The following is a 25013-nucleotide window of genomic DNA, read 5'->3' on the forward strand; positions in this document are numbered from 1 at the left end:
ATAGAAAAAAAAAAAAAAAAAAAAAACCGTCAAAGTTTACTGCCACGAGATTCAATGTAAGGCATTTTTGTTTAAAGAAAATTCCAAAAATTTGTGAAAGATATTTAAAAAATAAAGATTTAAAAAGGGAAGTTATTTAGGTGACCCCATGAATACTTAGGTGTATATACGTATAATAATAATAATAATAAAACACCATTTTCTTTAAATGTATTGGAATGTAAATTATATGTTAAATAGGTTTTTTTTTTTCTAGTTCCCTCCTGCTTTTTAGGCTGTGGGAACAGCAGAGAGGTCAATCGCGGGACACTTGTGGATGGAGAAGAGCTTGGACATAGTCATCACGTGGAGGCGTACCAGATAACAAAATGCAGGATATTCAACTTTCAAACTGGTGAAAAAATTGCCCCATGTTTAATCCAGTTGATCAAGTGCATGAATTTTCTCTAACCCAAAGCCATTGTAAGTCGATTGCAACACAGACAACAGCTTGATCCAAAACTTTGGTAGCCCCAATAAATATTTAATGGCCGCGTCCACTTGAGCTTAGGATCTGCTTCATTTTTTGGCTTTGGGCCGAAAAATGAGCTGGCAAAATGGATAAATAATGTAGATATAAAACATATCCATCAAAGTGGGCCCACAGCACCCAAAACATCACCACAACACCTTATCCACGTCTGTAACGACCCAAAGCTCTGTAGGGCCCACCGCGATATCCTCGTGATATCCACTCAGGTAGTCAATTTCTCTGACATAGATTGGGTACTACCCCATCCCTGGCTATGAACAGACGGGGGCTCTTAGGGGCCGTTGTAATGTGGGTTCTATCCACACCACCGTCTATTTTTTCTGTATCATTTTAACATATAAGACTAAAAACCTGCCAGTTCCAAGGCTCAAGTGGACCACAGAGTGGGAATTAGGCATCTACCATTGAAAATTTTTTGTGGGATAAGGAAGTTTTGGATCAAGCTGATATTTATGTTTTCCCTTCATCCAGGTCTATGTGACCATATGAACAAGTTGGATGGCCATAAACCATCCGGTGGGCCCTAGGAAGGTTTCAACAGAGTGTTTCATTATCACCTCTGTTTCTTGTGGTGTGGTCCACTTGAACTTTGGGTCTGCCTTCATTTTTGGGCTTGTATCCTAAAATGATATGAAAAAATGGATGAACGTTGTGGATAAAACCCATGTATCATGATGGCCCCTCAAAGTCCCCGTCCATTTCTAGCTACGGATAGGTGAGGTAGTACCGAATCCATGTCCCATATCTCCCGCTCCTGTTAGGACAACTCAGGTAGGCCACGGCACAGAAAGCATTGGGATGGAAACGGATAGCATATATTGAGACCGTCGTCCGGGTCTACCGTAGTGTTGAAATGACATCCAACCCGTTCATAAGGAAATAGGATTGCGTACTGAGTTACTCAGTACGACTTTATCGTACTGAGTAAACTCAGTTGGGCCTATTATGAATGTATGTGGGTTATCCACGCCGTCCATCCGGTTTTTACAGATCATTTCAGTGGTTGAGTTTAAAATACAAGCATGCAAAAAGGTCAAGTGGACCATACCAAAGGAAACAGTGGGAATAATGACTTCCACCGTTGAAAATTTGCTAGGGCCGACAGTGATGTTTATTTGTCATCCAACCTGTTCATAAGATCCAACGGACATGGATAAAGGGAAAACACAAATATCAGCTTGATCCAAAAATTCTGTGGGCCCAAGAAATTTTCAATGGTAGAATTTCAATTCACACTGTTTCCTGTGGTGAGGTCCACTTGAGATTTTGATATATTTCATTTTTGGGCTCAAGCCATAAAATTATCTTTTAAAATGGATGGACGGAGTAGATAAAATATGTAGATCACGGTGGACCCCCCAGAGTTTACTCAGTACGCTTATCTTACTGAGTTACTCACTACGCAATCCGCTTCCGTTCATAAGGCGATTCCCACCAAAATCAAGAAAAAACACAAAGATCTTTGGCTTTATCTATGCCATGCATTTGAACTCACTGGACACAAGAAATGAGAAGAGAAATTTTGCTATTTTCTGTTTGATGGCTTACAAGCTTACTGACTTGCTTTTTACTTGCTATTGCTTCTTCACTGGCTTGTTTACAACCGGATACAAGGTGCCTAATTATTGGCATTTGAATGTAGGGTGAAAAGACAAAACTGCCCCTGCTAGGAGCTTCTAACACTTAAATGTTCTTAGAAAATACACAAGCATTTTCATCTTCCAAGAGCATCTCCATGGGAAGTGTTGCTGTGCTTTGGAAGATGAACAGTCACAGTAAATGCAGGGTTTTGGTTTGCAATTCCAACAGCCTCAACAAGGTTTCAACGGCGGCGGACATTCAACTCACACTTTTTATTGTGGTGTGACCCACTTGAGTTCTAAATTTGCGTTCTTTGTTTTTTTTTTATCTCACGTCTCCAGCAGAGGCTCCTTTTGGCAACCTCCGATTTCCTCATGTAGTTAAGTGAACTGCTTAATGTTGAATGTCGAAATTTCAACCATTGGGGGAGTCTGTGAGTTCTGTCATATTCAAACTTCTTGCTTATAGGCTGCACAAACACAGGCCTGAATATCCCACCTGGGCTAAACTGTGGGACAATGAGTGTTGACCTAACCACGCTTGTGGGCCCAGTGGGTGTGGAACTAGCTTAAGTCACTCTACCCCTTCGGAAGTGGGGCTGTTCGGCTCGTATGGTGGGTCAAGACAAGTTATGGACTAGTGGCTGCTATAAATAAAAAATAAAAATAAAAATTGAAAATCCCAAGCAAGGGTCTATAGAATCAAGCTTAAATCCTGGGCAATTTTCAGGCCATCATGTAAAAGACTCGATCTTGGGTTCAATGAAAGGGGCCATCATCCAGTACCCCATTTACTGTCTCTTGCAATTAGGAAGACATGGCTGATACTGAGAAAGAATAGGGTAACTCCGTTGTGGGCTATTTTATGGGGAATAAACGGTACTTTCTCACTGTTAAAGCAGCTCTTGAGAACACTTTGAAATCTAAACATCGGTTCCATTTCCATACTATGGAGGATGGGTTTTATTTCTTTAAATTTAAAGACTTTGATGAAAGCCAAGAGATCCTTCAGCGAACATCTGCTTGTACTGAAAAGGTGGTCGCCCAAACTCTCCCTCTAGAAGGAAGAGTTGAACTCTTTCCTGATATGGATCAAAATTTTAAATTCAGAACTTTAGTTTCGGATCAAAATCAGTTCCAAGTAAAATTGCAAGCACCATTGGTTAGCTCCCACCCCCCCCCCCCCCCCCTTTTTTTAATGGACAAACCAACTACTCAGTCCTACGCTGGAATTTTTGTTGAAATAGGGGTTGATTCTTTCACGGCGGATTCCATTGATATCATGATTCATAATACTGAAATTACCCAAAATTTTGATTAGTGTGGAAATCATTCTCATGCAAGACTTGCTCCACATTCAACCACTCTGAAAAATCTTGCCCACCGATGGTCACTTCATCGGTTGCTATCACCCAGCCGAACTCAAATGCTCTCACCCAAGATGTTTTTACAAAAAAAAAAATGGGTGGAAAAATCTTCTATCACTAAGGCATAATATATGGCTGCCATAAAAGCTGTGAGAGAAGATTTGTGGTTAAAAGGCTTGATTAGTAAACTTGCTTTAAAACAAGAGAAGATCCATATCTATTGTGATAACCAATGTATCTTTCATTTGCTAAGAATCAAATCTACCATACAAGGTCCAAACATGTAAGTGTTTAATATCATTCTATTCGAAAGGTTATTTTTGAAAGTCCAATGTCATTACAAAATATTTACACCACCAAAAATATATGATATGTTAATGAAGCCTGTTACAAGAGAAATGTTTGTTTGGTGTAGAATTTAATTGGGTCTTAGTGTTACCTACCGATTGAAGGCGTTTAAATAATTGTTACTCAAAAGTTTTTTTTTTTTTTCTTACTCGCACTATTAAATAAATTAATCTTTAAGTGAGAGAATGCTATGATGTCCTTTATACCATGTAGGGTAGTGAAGTTTAATTTCTATAAGCTCTTTTTAAGTGCTCTCTCCTATGGTGTTATTTTTATATAAGGGGACATGTAGAAGGTGAGACCAATTTCTAGAAGTGTTTTAGGTAAGAGATTTTTTGTGCAAAAAAGGATGGGAGTAAAAGGTAAGCTTTACAATTTTTAATTTAGGAAGGAAGAAAACTCTATTTTATTGTCCCATGAATGTAAACATATTGCCAAATATCATAAATCCGTGTTTATTGTCTTTTAATCTTGTCTTGGCCTTTTTAATTTTTTGTCTGGAATCTCTCTTCTTCTTTTTTGTTGTTTTGTGTTTTATGTGCTGGCATCAACCCTTTACAGGCCTAGCTAAACATGATTTTAAGCAACGCCCAGGGCCAATAGTGATAGACTCGGTATGGGAAACGGATTGGCTACTCCCCCTGCCACCAGCCAATGGCTGGTGGTCGGTGCTCTGTGGGGCCTACCATTATGTATGCATATCATCCATGCCATCCATCTATTTTTTTCAGATCATTTTATGGTATGAGCCTAAAAATGAAGTATATCCCAATCTCAAGTGGACCACATTATAGGAAACAGTGTTGAATGAGCATCGACCATTAAAAACTTTTTGGGGGCCATAAAAGTTTTGGATCAAGCTAATCTTTGTTTTTCCCCTTCATCTGGGCCTGTATTACCTAATCAACAGGTATGATGTCAAATAAACAGTACAGTGGGCCTTAGGAGGATTTTAATGGTGGATATCCAATCAATATGGTTTTCCTGTGGTGTGGTCCACCTGAGATTTCTATCCCTCTCATTTTTGTGATCAATCACTAAAATGATATGTAAAAATGGATTAACAGAATGGATGAAACACATACATCATGGTGGGGCCACAGAGCACCGACCATCAGCCACCGGGCTGGTGGCAGGGAGAGTGGCCAATCCGTTTCCCTCAGTATGTGAAGATTAGACACATAGGCCTATGCTCGACCGCACTTCTAGCATGCTCGCCAAGTCTCAACATCTGAGACCGGGTAGACTCCTGAAACCACGCACGTACTTCCTGTCACACGTGCACAGAACTCGATCCCGTAAGTATACATGTGCGCACCACGACATGGCCCGACTGATGATTCAAAGCGCACGTGCGACAGGAATGCACAGGTTGTTTGCGTCGGGCGCGGATTAGCTACTGACAGGTTGAGTAGCGAGACTCGCTACTGAAGTGACGTCACCAATTTCCCTCGGCCCCATGATGTATGTTTTGTATCCACACCGCCCCATCCATTTGGAGAGAACATTTTATGGCATAAGCCAAAGAATGACAAAGATTCAGATCTCTAACGGACCCCACCACAGAAAGCAGTATAGAGAATGACGCCCACCATTAAAAACTTCTAAGGGCCACAAAAGTTTTAGATCATGCTGATATATTTTTTTTCCCTTTTATAATGTCTTTTTTAACTTATTAAAAGGTTAGATCTCATATAAACATCACGGTGGACCTTAGGAAGGTTTCAACGGTGAATGTCACTTTCTCCACTGTTTTCTGTAGTGGGCCCATTACAGATTTTTATCTACCTCATTATTTGACTCATGTCCTAAAATGATCTCTCCAAGTGGATGGGATGGACCGTGTGGATATAACACATTCATCATGGTGGGACCCATGGAACTAGGTGACGTCACTTCAGTAGCGATCATGCTACTCAACGTGTAAGTAGCTAATCCCGCGTCCGCTTGCGTCTGGCGTGTTACAAGCGTATCTCACACGCATCCCACAAGTATCCCCTGAAGACTGGCGTCGTGCGAATGCTCTCTCACTTTCAAACACATGTCCAGAAACAGAAATAAATAAAATTAAGAACAACAAGAACAAAAACCCTAGAAGTACGGCTCCGCCTCCGCAATTCGCATACGTCTTTATCGCGTGAAAGCGTACACGGCCGTAGAAATATACGTCAAGATAGACGTAGTGACGAGCGTGACGAGCGCTGCGACCGCGTGCACCGCAGCTTTGCTACCGCACGACAGCATCCCCAACCTTATCTGAATCACATTCACCAATGACAGCATCATGAAGAGGCATCCCATCACGGACCCGACCGCAGATCCGAGCATCCCAAACCTCAGCATCGTCAGATTGATGTGGGCCCGGAACGCCTCGTCCACATCCTTGCTGTTCAGCAGATTGATGGCTAATTTCAGGCCCTGGGCTATCAGGCTCGAGAAGAGGAAGAAGCTGAAGGAGACGACCTCGAAGAGGAGGAGCTTCTCCGCCACGTCAGGCCCCGCATCGCAGACGGTCTTGTTCTCGAGGCTTTTCTGGCCGGGAGTTGTCAGCGTAAGGCCCACGAAGACGGCGATCGTGAAGAGGGAATTGACGTTCACCAGACCGTCCAAAGCAGTGACATGGACACGCGTCGTCACTCCGAAGGAGTCCTTTCGGAAGGCTCCAGATCTGAAAGAAAATAGATTATCAGAGAGAGAGAAGAGGAAATTATTACAAAGATGAGAGGGGAAATGTGGTACTTACTCTCCTTCCATGGCCTTGAATGAACGGCTTTGATTTGTTGCGATGGAGGAAAGAGGGCAAAAGGAAGAAGCTTATAATGGGAAAGGTGAGAATGGAGGGTGGGATTAAAAGGAGTAATCGGTTTATGGAAGTTCCGTCGTGGAAAATGTATTCTGGTAGCTCATGACTGTACACGTGGCTAATTTTTCTGGTGATCGGGCTTTTAATCTGGTGGGCCATCTTGTGGATGTGTGATATAGTCTGAAAAGATAAATGATTGGCTGAATATGACCATCTTCGTGTTGTGAGTTTTGTTGGTTGAATTTGGACCGTTGAATAACCGTAGATTTGAGCCAGTGATCGGATGTGTCCCATAGTCCATTCACCATGATTCATAGGAGATTCTGTCCGTCCATGTGGTGGTGGACCACCAGAACGATGATCAGACATCTTAGCCGCGTGTATGTTGACATGACGAAGTTGCTGCGTACGACTTCCATCGCTCCCACCCGTATGCTTGCATTCTCTCTGTTTTGCTTTTTGCTATTGAGGAGTGGGAACTTTTGCTGTTTGAGAGAAATGGTAAGGCGATTGGCGACTGAAGTAGAGAGGTGAGTCGCGGGCGATTTTTGGATGGGGGGCACGTGGAAGAGATCGGGCACGTTCATCATGTGGGGCGTACCTAATAACAACGTGGAGTACCCAATGTTAAAGCCAGTTTAAGCCAGTTGGTCAAGGACGGGAATTTCCTGCTTGAGGGCTTGGTATCGATCCCTAGCGGGGGTGGCTAACATGGAGTGTTGTGTGCTAACATGGGTGTGTACTAACAAGCTAACCCGAAAAAAAAAAAAAAAACAGAAGGACGTGAATTTCCTGTGAACCGGGAGCGCAATTTGGCTGCGACCTGGAACCAGCAATGCAGGTGATACCCTGACCGTAGGGCCCACCTAGATGTATTCGTTGCTCGTTTAATCAACTTTTTCTTTTTTTTTACACACGCACACACACCCCACACACTCACGCTAGTGGAATTTCACTAGCCATGATACTCGAACCCTTGACCGGGTCTTGAAACTACCGAGAGTCTACCACCCGAGCAAGCGTAAGGATCCATTTAATCAACTTATTTTAAGGATAGGCTTCCATAAATTAAATAGATTATGTACTATAACACACAAAACATTGGTCATTAAAAACTTTCTAAGTGTCCACTGTATTGTTTATTGACCATCCAACCAATTGATAACATCACAAGGAACTAGATGAAAGTAGAAAACAAATATTAGATTGATAAAGAAAACAAACTTTTGTTGCACACAAAAGGCTTTTAATGGTCAATAATACTGTTTCCTGTGGTATGGTCTGCCTGAAATTTTGATCTGCTTCAATTTTGAAACTATGGCCTAAAATAAGTTGAAAAAACTGGTTAACAGTGTAGATATAAAATACGAGGTGAGCCTCTACAGTCAGGGTCTCACCTGCATAGCTGGTTCCGGGTCGCAGCAAAATCGCGCTCATGAACCAGAGCTTGTGTAATCAAAAACTCCGTACGCCCGTTAACGGCTCGCCACTGAAAGGTACTGTGTGGATCTCACCATGATGTATGTGTTTTATCTACGTCATTCATCCATTTTTTTAATATAATTTTAGGGCATGAGTCTAAAAATAAGCAGATCCAAACCTCAGGTGTGCCGTATGACTGAGAACAGTCGTGATTGAACTACAGCCATTAAAAACTCGAGGGGAACGAGAGCTTTGGATCAAGCTGATATTTTTGTTTTCCTTCATCCAGGCCTACGTGCCCTTAATCAACAGTGTGGATGTGTGGATGGCAAATAAACATTACAAGAAAACACAGACGTCATAAATGGTGCGCATTCTTGCCTACTCACCTGAGCTCTTGCTCATGAACTTATACATCATACGTGAAGAATGCATGTAGAAAAGTTTAAACCGTGCAAATCGTAGGACCCACTACCCAAGATCAATAATTGATCGATGCTAGCCTCTGATTAGTGGACCTTTTTCTTTCTTTTGATCCTGGCCTCACCCAAGATGGTGCAGCCCTTACCGTAGGACCGACCTTGATGTATATATGATGTATCCGTGCCGTACATCTGTTTTCCCGTATCATTGTAGGGCATAATCCAAAAAATGAAGCAGATCCAATTATCAGGTGGACCATACCATAAGAAACGGTAGTGATTGACCATTAATGGACCAAAAAAGTTTTCGATCAAGCTGATATTTGTTTGTTGTCCTAGTCCAAGCTTATGTGACCTTATCAACCGATTAGATGGTAAATAAACACTACTGAAACATTAAAGTGCACCCCAAGAGGTTTTTAATTGTAGGATGGTCAATCACCACTGTTTCTTATGGTTTGGTACATCTGATAATTGGATCTGCTTAATTTCTAGGATAATGTCCAAAAATGATCTTGGAAAAACGGATGGACGGCGTGGATACATAATACATATATCAAGGTTGGCCCGACGGTAGTGTCGCACCGTCTTGGGTGAGGCTGGGGTCTCACCTAATCCCCTCGGCCCCACTCGTACACTGAAAGCCAGTGAAAATCACGTGACTCGTGCTGCTCTAAAGTGACACGCGCGCAGAGATCCGTGCCTTGCGTGGAACCAGGTCACAGATACGGCTGGCGCCTAGTGGGTGACACTGACACGTGTACTACCTTGCGGACCAAGAAAGGGAAGCCGACTTCGGTGGGTCGCCGGATCCACCTAGATCGGATCCTGTTGGGCCCACCTTGATGAATTTTCGTTACATCCATGCCGTCCATCCGTTTTTACAGATCATTTTAGGCCATGATAGCAAAGTTGAAGCAGATCCAAATCTCAGGTAGACCATACCAGAGGAAACAGTAATGATTGAATGCTCATTAAAAACTTATTGGAGGCCACCGTGATGTTTATTTGCTATCAATGTGTCCATGGATGAAGTAACAACACAAATATCAGATTCATTCAAAATTGTGGCTCATGAAAAGTTTTTAATGGTCATTACCACTATTTCCTCTGATGTGGTCCACCTTAGATTTGCATCTACTTCATTTTTTGGATGGTCGCCTAAAATGAGCCTTCAAAAAGGATGTACAGCGTGGATGTAAGTAACATACATTAAGCTGGGCCCCACAGTAGGGATTCACCGAAGCCGTGTAGGGAGTTATTTGATATACTCTGGCAGTGTATAACGCTCGGGACGCAGGTAACAATAAATTACGCAAACCTAAGCTAAACCCGCTAATTCATGGGACACTTTTAAGCATAACGCATTATAATATGGGACATCCTTAAAAGCCATGGAAAAAACAGACAACTAAGCATTACAAAAACCTGTGTTGCCTGCTATTCCAGAGAATTACATAACTAGGAGAACAATCTTTTCATATAGGAATAGAGATGGGTATCGAGTTAAGTCGCACCGGATTGGGTCCAAGTCGACTTGATTCGATTTTTCCAAGAACCTAATCTGAACTTGATCTGATTCGGAACTAAGTCTATCAGGGTTGACTCGATCCGATCTAAATTCTTGCTGGCCTGATCCGAACTGAATCTGATTCGGTTAGAAAAACCGAGTTGGATCGAGTCAAGTCTGTCCGGTCAATTCGAACTGGGCTGAGTCAAGCCGAGCCGAAGACTCTCATGCTAGGAAGAAAATAGGAGGAAAATCGGAAGAGAGAGGGAGAGAAAGAAGGGGAGGAGGAAAATCAGGAAAGAAAGAAGAACCTCGTGCGACGCCACTCGGGTAGGGATGGGTTAGGATTCGCCGTTCGGGTAAAAGAGAGGTAAAAGTTAAAGTTTTAAAAAATTTATTTATACTACCCAACTGGATCGGATCAAAACGGATTCTAAATTGAATCGGATTAGCTACTGACCCGAACTTGACTCGATGTGCGGTCGAATTTGAGTGGGTTTACTCAATTCGACCCGATCTTGGCTTTTGATTCGGGTTGGATCGGATCCAACCAGTTCGAATGAGTCAGATCTATCAATTCAGGTCGGATCCTGCCCAGCTTTAGATACAAGAGAGTTATTCTTGTAAGGCTACAAAATGCGCAAGTGTTCTAACCATTGAAATTTCAGACTTCCCAACAACTCTCGATGCATAGTACTGATTATTATGTAAAAGGTTGTACTTCGATGTTTCATAAATTTGTAAAATGCGCATGAATAAATCACAACATTTTCTCCAACCCTCAGGAGACATTTGAGTTATTCTTTTCCTAGATGAAATTTTTCAATAATGATACATCACTTGGATAGATTAGAGCATGTCTACATCTAACTTAAAAAGTGAGATGTACACTCATTTTGACATTTGGTTGCTCGCAACCTCTAACAAAGTGGGACATTTGTAGACACTTAACCCAAAAATGAGATTAAACTACGCTTTTGGCTTTTATTCAAGTTTCAATAAAGATATCTCTAAAAGATTCAAAACCCATTGAAAAACCATGTAACTCAGCCAAAATAAATTTCGACCGGTCACTGAAACATTGGATAGACCATATTGACAGATCAAAGGCTTGACCTATCCGATCTTGATCAAACAACCCAAACTGTGCAATGCTCTGATAAAACCTCTTCTAGCCAGGGCAAAGCACCATGGAAATCTACAAAAATTGATAGAAAATGACCTTAGCACAACTTGCAAACGACTGACGGGTCAAATTAATGGGCCTGCAACCGATTGAAATTAGATAACAGTTCGTGGCATTCCACACATTCCAAGAACATCAACGAACACTCACTTCTTTTTTTAAAAAAAAATTCTGCAACCTCTCTCTCTATCTCGCTCTCGCTCTTTCTCTGCTTACTCGGGGCTTAAAACCCTATGAAGTAAGGTTAGATGTAATATCGCTAAAAAAAATTTAAAAAAATTGTTGAATCTCATAAAGTAGATACCGCATGTGGTGCAGGCAACAAAATGGTGTCTTACCTCTTCCTTTTATGTCACCGATGCTCTTACTCAAAATCTATAATCACAAATCAATCACAAGAGTTACTTAGTACGAAAATCGTAAAATTTCCCAATGTTTAAAGTGATTATGTACATACCTTCCTTGCCAACAGCCAAACCTTCCTTGGCACCGGCCACATTTCGTTGAGTCATTTTATCAAACAGTTGGTGAGCAACATCAATGGCAAAGTAACCGAGTCACCAAACTAGTTCGATCCGAGTTCGATTTGAGCTAGATTCAATCCGAGTTGAGTCGAGCCGGGGCCTGCTCAAACTCGGCTCGAACTCATTTTCGAGCTCAAAAAATCGGCTCGAACTTAGCTTCAAACCGAGTCGAATTGAGCGTTTTCGAGTCGAGCAAGTTAACCGAGCTAGCTCGGTTCGTGTACACCCCTACCTGTAGCATAATTAGCTTATTTAAAGTAAATTACAATCCAAACGCCCCTTAATTTGAGTTAGCTGTATGTTAAGTAATTTCTAAATACCTGCCAATCATCTATCACACACTGACAGAGTATCTCCTTTTTCGTTTTTCTCTTTTGGGCCAGGCTACAAACTGTGGGGCCCACCGTGACGTATGTGAATTATCCACGCCGTCCATCCATTTTTCCAGTTCATTTCAGTGCAAGAACCCAGAGTTGAAGCATATTCAAAGCTCAAGTGGACCACACCACATGAAACAGTGGGAATTTAACACCTACCGTTGAAAACTTCTTATGGGCATAGAAGTTTTGGATGAAGCTGATATTTATGCTTTCCTTCTATCCATGTCCATGTGACCTTATGAACAGGTGGGATGTCAAATAAACATCACCAATGTCCCTGAGAAAGTTTCAACGGTCGACGTCATTATCTCCACCGTTTCCTGTGGTGTGGTCCACTTGAGCTTTGGATATACTTCAATTTTGTGCTCATGCGTTAAAACGGATGGACGGTGTGGATAATGATACATACATCAAAGTGGGCCCCACAGAGTTTACTCAGTACGCAATCAGGGTCCCAAGTTTAGTTGCATAAGCCCCTTCAGTGGGGCCCATTTGGGTCTGATCATTTGGAAAGATTCATGCTATTATTCTATTCAAAATTAATATTTGTGAACCTTTTGGGGAAAGGAGAAGGCTAGTGCGTCCACCGTCATGGACCCATTAGCACACCTGAGACACGCTAAAGTGCACTCGCTTCACATGTAGAAACCAGGAATAAGCATGCGAGTTTGCAGCCGTTCATCGGGCGATATTCACTGCACATGGGCCGTTTGTAAAAAAATCAGACTAATCCAATTATCAGGCAGGCCAGACATGTACATAGAATCGGACCATTGGCCATTTTCTCCTAACCACCTAATGATCAGCTCTGGCCTGATTTTTCCGAGATATGAAATCTACCCAGTGGGGCCCACCTGACGACCGGCTCCCTGACTCCCGTATTGCACGTGTGTCAATAGTTTACACGTATGAGGCAAGTTCACTTGAGCAAGTGCGTTTGACATTCCCTCTACCATGAGACCATGTCCACTCTTTCGGACATAAAGCACTCCACATTCATTTATGAAAAAGTAAAGAAATAGACGTCTTTCTTATCTAAAATGTATGGCCCTGATACTAACATGTTATTGAAGGTGGGCCACCCAACATCCTCCTTTAGGTGGATGGGATTCCTGACCGTGGGGCCCACTGTGATGTATGTGCCTTATATTCATGCCATTCATCCGTTTTGAAAACTCGTTTTAGGGCGTGATCCTAAAAATGAAGCGGATCCAAATATGAGGTGGACCATAATACAGGAAACAGTAGTAATCGACCGTTGAAAATTTCTCGTTGCCCACTAAAGTATTGGATCAAGCTGATATTTATGTGGTCTCTTCATCCAGGTCTTTGTGACCTTACTGACAGGTTGGATGGAAAATAAACATTCCGGTGAACCCCATGAATATTTTGATGGTGGGGATTCGATCGTGACTGTTTCCTGTGGTATGGTCCACCTAAGATTTAGATCTGGTTGGTATTGGGGATCATGTTCTAAAATGAGCTGTCAAAATGTAGACGGTGTGGATGCAAGGTACATACATCACAGTGGACCCCACAGTTAGGGATCCACCACGGTATCTTGTCGGGTATGGTTCTCTGGTATATATCATCGTATCAAGCTAGCTAAGATGGACCTATGCGTGTATTACATTGCTCGATGTATCAAAAGTTTAAATAATGAAGATACAAAGATGCATCCACACTTATGACAGGGCAGTTCGCCAGCAAGCAAGCCACTGAAGCATGAATAGTGATGGCACGGAAGCTCGCCCTTTTGCTGACCAAGTGATGATCTACACCATTCATCTAGAGCGTCCAACTATGGATGGACCACATGGCAAAAAGCTTGCTCATTAAGAATCCTTATCTCTGATAAGGAAGCTTTTTGCCACGTGTCATCTAATTCAAACTCACCCTTCTATGCACACTGAGGAATGTGATAAACTACATTTTATGCCTTGTGGTCCATCTATGGTGCATCCTTCTAAATGAAGGGTCTAGATCTTCCTATCTTGGAGGCAAAAGAGGGAGTAGCATGGGCTCTCTTAGCATGTCTCTTGGAGCATTCCATGTCAGTTACTGTACGCTTCTCCAGAAGCATTCAATATTTGGTATTGCACGCCTTCCATACTTATATCTCACTCGATATCAACAAAAGTTTAAACAAAGATAGCCTATTTAAAATACCAATTTATATATAACAATTAATTACTTGCTATAAAAGCTCAAATTGATTGAACACTGTGAATTAATCCATTTATCTCATCTCATGTCCCAGGCCCAAAATTCATGGGTTAGGTCATCAGCCGAACCCTCCTCATGGGCCCAAATCCATGAGTTTCGCCCTCACATGGCCCCCAAATCCATGAGTTCCGCATCACACAAGCCACCTATCTCACATGGGCCTCAAATCCATGGGTTTGCGGGCCACCCACCCCAAGTATGCCCCTGCATCCCATAGGCCACCCTGCTTGAGCCCCAATAAGAAAATGCCCCCATGTTACATATAAATATATGATTTTTTTAAAAAAAAAACGAATATGTAAAAGCATGAATAAACCCCTCAAAATTGAGTGTTGTAGCCCACACGAGTTTTCAATGCAAACAAAGCAAGAGAAAGGGAGAGGGTCCTCGACTAAAAAGAGATTTGATAGGACATGTCCATGCTTTTCTCAGGATTCTAGTTAGGATCTGTCAACAAACACCCGACTTCTTCCCTAACTATCGTAGGTCCTAAACAAAGCAAACCAGAATCCAACTTCACTTGCTACCAAATGGCCTATCCTAGTCTTGTCTAGCTAAGCCAATGCTATCCTAGGCAAGCTTGCCTGCTGCTGTTTGTTAAAACCTATCTGGTGGAGCAGGATCATATCCATTTGTTGTTTGTTGAAGCCGATCAAGCTCTTATTTTCTCCTTCAAAACACTTGGGCTCAATGGGGCCCGTCGGGCTATTAGATAAGATCTACTCCATCCACCAGGTTTCTCCCTCATATTCACCGTGCAAAAAGAAAAGAAAAGATAAATCAGCTCAATAAAAAAACTCAATTGGATCATCCAATAGAAAATATTATTTTAAATCACGGGTAAACCCCTTAAAATCGAGTGTTGTAGCCCACATGAGTTTTCAATTACCATAATATTTTGTATGTTCCTTCATCTTGGTGAGAGGAGCCTGATTAACAGGTTGGACTCAATATTTAGACAATCTTATGGGCCCCACACACAATGTTGGATGTGCATCTTCATCCACACTGTTGCCTGTCGTGTGAGCCGCCCAAGCTGTGAATGAGGCAACTGGGCTGATATTTGATCCAAGGGCCCAAGGATGATTCAAATGTGATTGAGGGATTGGATGTCACTACAAATGCGCAGACAGAGGAAGGGAATGAGCGAGAGGGAGAGAACATTGTTCAGGTTGGCAGGGAACCTACTAGGACCTGGCAAACTCTCAAAAGCAGATACAAGTTGTCCCCGGTTTTCTCATAATCCTAGCCAAGATATCTTTCAACAAACACCCGTCGCCTCCCTTGTTGGAAACATAATGTCAAGGCTTCATGTAGCTCCTTTACATGTATCGGATCAAGCTGATCGAAACCTGTTACAATTAGATACTCCAATCTCCTTCCTGTAACACTACTACCCAGATATACTGATTGCCCAATCTTTTGTTTCTGCATTTACTAGCCCATTAGACTGTCCTGGATAAATGGGAAAATTTAGTCCCTAAGACTGGGCTTGAACCGCTTCTACCAAAAAGGGGTACTGAAGGGTGACAGATTTCGATTTTTCAGTTCCAAGATTTTGGAGCTTGACCAAAGAGATGCTTGATCATGCTATGAAGCAGGTAGATCATTTTGTATGAATTACTCACTTCCCATGAGGTGATTTTACTGACTTCCACACATTTCATAGCGTCTATCGGACATTGCTGAGAACAAGCTTCTCTGCATAGGAAGGTCCAGAGAAAATCTAAAGATTAATAAAGGCTGGGTTCATCGAACAAGCATGTACATCACAGCCCCAAACATTAAAAAACTTGAAAAGTCAACTCTACCCGATGTCTGGCCGGGCCGGATGGACTCGTTGATCAAGACTTCACAGGACCAGACTCAATATTTAATAAAGATTAAATAAAATGTTGGCAATGGTAAGAAACATTTATTACAGTAAAAGAGATTCTTTTTGGCAACATTACCTACAATGCTGGTTGAGGGCAGTGTTTTGCTTAGAGAAGGTGAGGATTCAAATCTCACTGACCGCTCTTTCTCAGTTTTCTGAAAAAAAAAAAAAAACAAAGTTTGGAGAGGAGTGATCACGAGTCACATCAAATTGATCGAGCCAACGAATCAACTCGACAAGTCTCTCTCAAACTCGGCCAAGTCACACTGAAGAGAGTTTCTCACTGACTCAGATCAAAATCTCGCCGAGTCAAGTTGACTTGGCCAAGTTTTGAGTCGAGTAAGCCAGTTTTAGAACTATGGCCCCGAATATTGGTCTCCTCCAAATGGCCTGATGTGGCAAGCATGTGCAAGATCTAGTCCATCCGTTGGGTTGGGGCTGTGCCCTGGCAAAGAATTGGGCAGCGATACTCATTGGGTGCCCCACAATGTCCAAAACAAAATTACAGTGAAAATGTTATCCACTTGTCCCACATAAAAGCACATCTGTGCCACACCTGATGAGCAGACCAGTTTAACTATTGGGCCAGGGCATCCACACATGGAGGGCCCATATAACGGGCAGCTTGGATCTTGCCCGTGTAATATGGCAGATATAGAGGGGCTGGAGGCTGGGGTAGGCATGGTTGTGGGTTTAGCAAACCTCGAATTTTACCAGTGAACGCAAGCCGCGGAGTGGAAACTCATAGAAGCATTGGGGGATGATAGCCTCTTCTCGCACTGAGCAGAAAGATCTACTATCTTCTCACAATGACAACAGCAAAGTGTTCAAACTGGGAATCAGCAGGATCATCAAGAAGAATGACGCGAAGGGATTCCTCCGCTAAAGAAAAGCCAAATGCCTGCAACGATGACAACGGAACATGAAATTTATGACTCACCAATTTCAAGACTACGCCAATTCTTGGAGTGTTGCAGAGCATCATAACATCAGCTCTCCTGCATCATTTTCCCACAACTTGAAAAGAGATGAAATCGCATTCAAAATGTCAGAATATGACTACTGATTCTATGCTGAAGCAAATCCCAAACGCTGATCCTACCTGTTTCAGTTCTAATGGAATTGAAGAATGTTCTTAGATGCTATAAACTAAATTTAAAAACAAATTAAATAGAAAATGGAGCAGGTTGATTTACATCTAGGAACAAAATCAACTATCATACCCTTTGAAGGGCTTGTTTTGATCGGGGGTAAACTAGGGGAATGCAAGGGAAAGAAAATTTGTGACATAAGTGGATGGTAAACTGACATCAGAGTTTTGCTAAAGAACAAGTCCTAGAAAATGCTTTTCCTTTGTATTCGAAAGTGTTTGGGTTGAAATCCTATAGAAAGAAACTTATTTTCCCTCCAATTTTGCCATTTAAAACGTCACATAAGAGGGAAACCTTTTTCCAACCATTTAACTTTTTGGAGAGAGACAAAGAGGTTTTACTCCATCAAGATGGAAAAGGCAAAGGCAAACAATTTGCCACGGCGTCCTCTGCCTCCCCAGAAAGTGCAAACGTCAACAACTAAATTGAATGCTTCCCCTAGTTTACCTTCAATCCAAACATGTACTTAGTAATATGTCATGCATCAAGTACCACTATAAATACAGTCCATCTTAGCTTTAGAAGAATTATGTGATCCACAACCCCGAGGCTTTGAACGATTCACATGCTTTCTGTTTCCTTTCAAAAAAAACAAAAACAAAAACAAAACAAAGGATCCATGTGCTTTCACATGTGTTGAGAATCATATAATTACTCCGCAATGCATGCTATGATGACATTAGAGATGTAAAGTATGCCACTAAATGTGCCTACAGTATTCATTTTGTGTAGCATGTTACATGCCATCTCATAAGTCATAACATACCAGCAGACAGCCATCTCTTCCTCATCAAATTTCCTGTCTGAAATAGAAATCTACAAACGTGCACTAGGAGGATGACAAAATGTCCAAGGCTGCATCTAAATAGGGGGTTCAATGGGCATTCCACCCAACATTTGCAGCACCATGGAAAGTGCATTCCGCATTCAGTGGGATGGTAAGTGAACTCATTTATTGGGTAAACGAGCCCAATGGCCATTTGTAGAATACAGAGTCCAACAAAGAAAAAATTATGGGTTACTCCTATGCTAGTTCTGCAGAAGTAAAAATAAAATAAAATGGTGGAGGCTCTTCAACCATACGCATGGCGTTGGCAGTCCAGACTGTCCAAATCTCTGACACAACTGTGGATGGAGCATGGCCGAAAAATTGCACCAAGGACATAATATTGATCTGGTTTTTCCCTTTGAATTTGAACCAGTCACTATTTTACTGTTAACTGTGCATTTGATGGTTTGGATGGCTTCATTGGCTTTGTCACGTGTGATTTTAGTGGTATGCAACATCCACAATGGGACCCCACAATTTGGACAGTCTGCATAGCAGAACACCAGTGCCACAACTGTGGAGGATGAGTCACCGTGATACAGGATAGTTAACCACTTGCTCTAAAGCATGGCGAATTAATCTCTTTATCTCATAGCCCAAGCCCCACATCTCATGGGTTAGGACCTCGGCCGAACCCCCCTTGTGGGCCCCAAATCACATGGGTACCGCCTTACACGGGCCGCCCACCCCGAGTGTGTCCCCGCATCCCGCAGGCTACCCCACTCGAGCCCAATGTGAAATGTGCATTAATCACCCCTGGTGAGGAGTCTCGAACAAGAGACCTCCCCCGTGGGCCCCGCTCACCCCGAGTGTGCCCCTACATCGCACAGGCGACCCCACTCGAGCCCGGTGTGAAAATGCCCCTGCATTACACCGCCATTTATTTAAATTGTGCAAAATTAACATAGGAGCCTGCCCTAGAAATCAAAGATCCGAAGACAACTAGACAATAAAAGTTCTTTGTTAACTCCACCAAAAATTTATAGCATACAGATACATCTAATCTATGAAGGGGCAGCACGTTCATATGATGAAAATATCCTAGAGCAGCTACATGGAGATCAATATCCCATTCTACACCAAAGCGTAGATCTCGAGAAATGCTAAAGTGATTCAGGCAGAGTTGAGGAGGTCATTCACACGCACACATCTCGACATGGCATGTGAATGCAAGATCAGGGCCATTCAGATGGGGTCCACCATGCCCATGCCCTGGCCCAAAAATCAGGCTAGTCCAAGCAGCAGGCAGATACACATGTACATTGAATATACACCATATGTCACCTTTCTCTAAACCCTCCATTTTCCTCAAACATTTGTGGTGGCTCACTTGATGAATAGATGAGCCTGATTTTTGAGCCAGGGTATTTTCATAGTGGTCCCTGCCTGATGAATGGCTCTTATCCAGCTGCCAAGATCGCCTCAATCTCTCCTTGGACAAATTGACTTGCCATTTCTCATTTACCTTACACAGTTGCAGAATAAAGGAACGATTCGATGAATCTGTGGCCAAATTCGTGTAAATTCAAGCATTCTACATCCAAATTGGAATGCATATCCATAGCCTGATTCAATAGATTTGATCGACAGTGGTCTGTAAAATACCTTCATTGATCAATAGTACCCTTCTTCTCTTTCATCTCCCTCACTATAACAATGCAAATCCATGTCCATAAAAGACGAGCTGAGGCTCCGATCGTCAAATTCTTCACCATCCCATTCCTCCTCTGAAAACGCTGAAATCCTGATACTTCCAAAGCCAGAGTTTCTAACTAGAATCTCATCAACAACACAATCTGCATCGCTCTCTTCATCGTCATCCTCGCCTTCAAAATGTGTCAGTGAAAAGAAACCATCCTCCTCCCTCTCTGATTGTCCATCTCTCCTTTGAGGTCGTAGGTCCTCCTCACCCACCTCCCCAGTCTCGACCCCAATCCATGGAACCCAGATGTCAGCATGGTGGCTCAATGCCCTCCGCCCATCCCCAATAACAACAGTCCGCAAGTCAGACTCCCTTGCCCTCCTAAGCATGTCAGAGAAATCCGAGTCGTCAGAGACCAAGAAGAGCCAATCAATTCCGCGGCTCATGGAGTGTTGCATCTGCCGCTTGAGTGCCCAGTCGGCTGCTTGCGGCTTGTCTTCCACTGTCTTCACGAACACCCCAGCCCGCCGCAGCTCTGAGGCCAGGCCATACCCAACCCGTGGTTTGATCAACTCCCTGGCAGCCTCCTGATATTTGTGGTTGCCAGATACAAACCGCTCCTTGTACCGCTGCCGCTTCTTCCCCTTCAGTGAGCGCATGCGGCTCAACTTCTTTTGGCGTTCCCGCTCGTGGAGCTGCTTGAAGTGCTTCTTAAGGTCGAGATTCGTGCGGCACTTGCGGCCACAAACACCGCAGACATAGGGCTCAGAAGGGACAGAAAGGCCCTTGCGCTCAAGGATGTCCATGCGGTGACGGTCACGGCGCTCCTCCAGGACCCACTGCGGGAGGTGGATGAATGCGTGGCGGTTAGCATAGGCAGAGATGTCAACAACATCACCAAAGCGCTGAGCGATGTCCCGTAGAGCCATGGCAGCCTCATAGGGTGGTCCACGCGGGGGCTTGTTGTCAAGGTCCCAAAGGACCACCACCTTCTTCTGCCTGGCAGTCCAAACGCCGTCACTGTTTCTTACCATATCCACATCTAGATTGTCAGCAGGCATGGCTTCTATTTGCCAGCTCTTGCCTTTGTTAGGGTTTGAAGGTAGGGGCCTGAGAGAGGGGGAAGGAGAGAGGGAGGCAATTAGGTTGTGGGTCTTTCTTGGGGCAATTGGCATGTTGAATCTGACAGTAAAAGGGTGAAGGTTTTTGGGTGTGTGGACAAAAGGAAAGTGCAGAGGAGTGGGCTTAGGAGGGAGAATGTCTGCTGCATTGCAGAGGCAATTCATCTCTGGTTTGAGAAACCCTTCTTGTTTGGCTCCACAGAATCCAATACTTATCTCCCTTCAAGAAGTCATCAAAGCCCTCACCTGGGAAACACAGAAAGAGACATAAGGTCAAGTCCAAGCCTTCCACTCGAAGAAAGAGAGGTGCAATGGTGCAAGACCCACTTGCTTCACACATGCCAATGTGGCAGGTATGCACAGATCTAAACCATTTGTCAAGAAGGCCCACTTGTGCATGCCCCTAGTCCAACCTCGGGGCAGGCCAGCCATACATGTACATTGAATGTAGAAAATTGGACAATTATTTGTCCATCTAAATTAGTTGTTTGTTATTTTCATTTAAATATTTCGACATTTTTTCCCTACTATGATATACCGTTTTTCTTATGTTATATGGGTTTGTTGCTTGAATTGCATGTTTTGTTTTCGAATTCTTGATCTCTTTTATTTCGCTCAAATTCCTTGCTTGTGCCTTTTCCCTACTCTCTGAAACACATGAAATAGATCCCCTCTGCAGGTGTTTTCTACAGCAGGAAAAGATGGGTTGGTGACCGGTGCATCTTCTGCAAGCCCACCACTCACAGCACATCCATATGGTCATCCCTCCCTCTCCTCTTACTCAAACCAAGGGTTTAAAATAAATTATGAGATTCCACGCATGTGTGCAAGATCTCTCAGAGTCATCAACATTCAACAACTCCTTTTCAACATAAGATCAGAGAAGATCAAACTAAAAATGCAAAAGAATCACCAGGGGGTGCCACAACCACCCTCACTAGAAGCCTGTGAGGTGGACAGGCAGAAAAGGGAAAGGCAAAATAAAAAGTAAAAAAGATCATGACCACAAAAAGGCAATTAAATTTAGCATTCATTTAAATAGGATACCCTCAAAACGAGTGTTCAATTCAGGTTCTACCACTAAAATCAGTATACAACTCAACTATTACCTCATAAAATTAAGGAAGCACTAAAGTTTATTTAGATTAAACGAGCAAAGGTTAATAGGTTGATAGCAGAGATTATTAAAGCTTGGGAGTTCTGGGTGTGGATGCAGGCATAGAATGCCAAAGATATCATCATCATCATCTTTTCTTTTCTGCCAGCAATTTTGGGGCTGATTTTTTTTTTTTTTTTACACACACTCACACCCACACACACCACATGGGCACTCAAACCCATGACCTCTGTGTTGAAACTCGCTGAGTCTACCACTGAGCCATGAGTAGGGACCCATTTTGGGCTAACTTTCAACTGGTAGATTGGCAAAAAGATTTACAATCATCTTCCCACCAAACATGACTCAAAATAGGAAGCTCACCAAAAGTTCATTGACCCTAACATAAACATTCCCCCATTATCCAGGCTAGGGACGAGCTAGTGAATTACACCACACTGAGTATTAGTCATGGAAGCAATGAATGCCGATTTTATATTTATATGCATGCATGCATGTGTATATGATAACTATTTTCGATATCTTGGGTTAATAAGTCAACTAGACTTGGGTAAATGATGTGGAGATGTGCCTCTGGAGCATGATGTGATCACCGCATACCAATGAAACTGAAGAGAAATTTTTATACGATAGCTATAAGACCAGCCAATAAAACCATCCATGTTTTATGATACAAAATATTGGGGAGTCAAGGAACAACAAGTTCATGGGATAACCTTAGCGGAAATAAGGATATTAAGATTGATAAGTGGCAAGATAAGTAACGATAGAATTGAGAATGATGCACTCAAGGGAACTTACGAGTAGCACCAATGGGTAATAAGATGAAGGAAAGCAAACTTTTATAGTTTGGCCATGTGCAACAGAGACCAAGAACTGCATAGGTTTGGAGTAAAGGTTCTAAAAGGGCAAAAGGAAGGCCCCAAATGATGTGGGTGGAGGTAGTAAGAAAAGACTTTTCAGGACCTCTAGTTAACCTGAGGTATGGTCCATGAAAAGTACAATGGTGTAGATCCATGTAGGAGTAGTTGACCCAATTAGTTAGGATAAGGCCTAGATGATGATTATGATGACGATAACATGGTGTGTGTGTGTGTGTGTGTGAGCGCATGTGTGGAATCCATTTCACTGATTTGGATTCACAATTGATAAAAAGATAACAACAACAACAACAAACAGCTTTTAAGTAACCCCAAAGAGAACATTGATGATTTTCAAATGCTTCAGCAATTCTTTTTCTTTTTCTTTTTCCTTTTTTCAAACTCTAAATCATGAACATGAAGAAAATTTCAACCCCCAAAGGATGAAGAAACAAAGCAAGATCTCATCAAACCCTCTCAATCACAATCTAATTCAAACAACAAACACAAACAATCATCAAATCATAATGTCCCCATCCATGTATCTCAGAAGGGTTATGCAAATACTTGTCAATGCAAAGGATACCGTACATGTCAAGCAACCAAAAAATATATATTTTAAAAATTAAAAAAAATAATAAAAAGGAAGAAGCAATAGTCCACCTTCAATGGAAAACAAGCCAAATATTAAAATGTTAGGATTCTCAAATCTGTGAGATCCCCAGGACATCCCTCAACCACAGTTGGAGACCATTATGACCAATGGTACTGAAAACCAGGCCCCACATGTACCGATTCTCACAAGTCAATCATCCAAATCACAAAGACCCACACATCAAAAATACAACAAAGCAAGCAGGAATGATCAAACACGCAAATGGGCAACAAAAAAAACAAAAAAGTAATTGAAGTAGGATGCGTAAACAAAGTGAACTGCAAACATTCAGGGTGTGTTTGGATGCACGATCCAGCTGAATTGCTTCTACTTTTTCCCCACAGAAGTCAACTGAATTGCAATTTATCAGCCTAACGAGCCAAATTGCAATTCCCTTCCAGAGCATCAATGCCGAGGTTAGATGCTCTAAATCACAATGCCTTCCTTCCAAGATGGACTTGTCACGAAACGTAACTACAATTCAATGCAAGCAAATATAATTACCTTCTATCATTTCATCTTCGTGATTCAATTCATTTGTGCTTCCAAACGCACCATCAGCTTAATCAAGACGAAATGGCCCGATCTTCCTATCCCAAAATGGAAGTAAGGCAATTGCAATTCGAAACCCAAATCGTCAAAAAGGCTAAGGGGTAGTTTGGCAGCATAGAATCGGAGGGATTTGTGGGAATTTTCTGTTTTTTGGGCGTTTGGGAGGTAGGACTTGGAGGGATTTGGTTTTTGAGAGGAATCCAAATCCTCCAAAAGAACTCTTTCTGAACTCCCACTTCAAAACTCTGATTTCAAATCCACTCGTTTCCACGAGAGTTCAAAATCGACGCTGCCAAACAAGCCCTTAAGGAAAAGGTACAATTGCAATTCAATTTGATAGGGCATCCAAACACGCCTTAAAATGGAAAAGAAACTCACAAACAAGGCAACCGCAGGACACTGCCTGAGACTAGCAGAATCGATTTCTGATATTTGGAAGAGGGAGAGAGGGCGAGAGGATATTCAAGGGATTTTCAACGGAGTTATTTGATACTCTGGCTGCCAATAACGGTTGATACGCATGCACTAACAAATTGACATGTAGCATGCATTATCTCAAACTAAATGTACAAAATTGTGAAAACTACTTTCTCTAAGTCCCCGGTTCCAAAATATCATATTCGTTGGTCAACTGTAACCCCCTGATCCCTGGGCACTTGTACGTGGAAATAACACCACTAGATATTTTTCCATTTTAACCGTCCAATTAATGTCCCCCACCATGATGTGTATTCTATCCAAGCCGTTTGACAATTTTTCCAGCTCATTTTAGGGGATGTGCCCAAAACTGAGGCACATCCAAAGCTTAAGTGGATCAAACCATGTGAAAGATAGAGGATTGAATGTTTACCATTGAAAAATTGGTAAGGGCTAATAAGCCGATATTTTTATATTCCCTTTGTCCAAGGGT

The 25013-nt window shown here is 42.4% G+C and overlaps 2 protein-coding genes across 5 annotated transcripts; both read right to left on the bottom strand.

The window, feature by feature from the left end:
• Nucleotides 1-5838: 5838 nt before the first annotated feature.
• LOC131233597 (uncharacterized) lies at nt 5839-6943 on the bottom strand. Its single transcript, XM_058230375.1, has 2 exons — nt 6571-6943; nt 5839-6495 (listed from the first exon to the last, which is right to left on the bottom strand). The coding sequence occupies exons 1-2, from the start codon at nt 6579-6581 to the stop codon at nt 5958-5960; spliced, it is 549 nt and encodes a 182-aa protein (XP_058086358.1). The 5' UTR covers nt 6582-6943; the 3' UTR covers nt 5839-5957.
• Nucleotides 6944-16195: 9252 nt separating this feature from the next.
• LOC131232724 (uncharacterized) lies at nt 16196-24615 on the bottom strand. Of its 4 annotated transcripts, XR_009164921.1 has the most exons (5): nt 24478-24615; nt 19762-21160; nt 17117-17193; nt 16891-17008; nt 16196-16331 (listed from the first exon to the last, which is right to left on the bottom strand). XR_009164921.1 is itself a non-coding variant. In XM_058229168.1 (3 exons), exon 2 carries the CDS (start codon nt 21082-21084, stop codon nt 19771-19773), a length of 1314 nt encoding a protein of 437 aa, XP_058085151.1. In that variant the 5' UTR covers nt 21085-21160; nt 24478-24615; the 3' UTR covers nt 16347-17077; nt 19762-19770. The 4 variants fall into 4 exon arrangements, 2 of the variants coding, with proteins under 2 accessions (XP_058085151.1, XP_058085150.1); XR_009164920.1 differs by lacking the exon at nt 16196-16331 and having other exon boundaries at nt 16347-17008; nt 17117-17174; XM_058229168.1 differs by lacking the exons at nt 16196-16331; nt 17117-17193 and having other exon boundaries at nt 16347-17077.
• Nucleotides 24616-25013: the final 398 nt, after the last annotated feature.

This window comes from Magnolia sinica, chromosome 18 (assembly GCF_029962835.1).
Source record: "Magnolia sinica isolate HGM2019 chromosome 18, MsV1, whole genome shotgun sequence".
NCBI classification, from domain to species: Eukaryota; Viridiplantae; Streptophyta; class Magnoliopsida; order Magnoliales; family Magnoliaceae; genus Magnolia; species Magnolia sinica.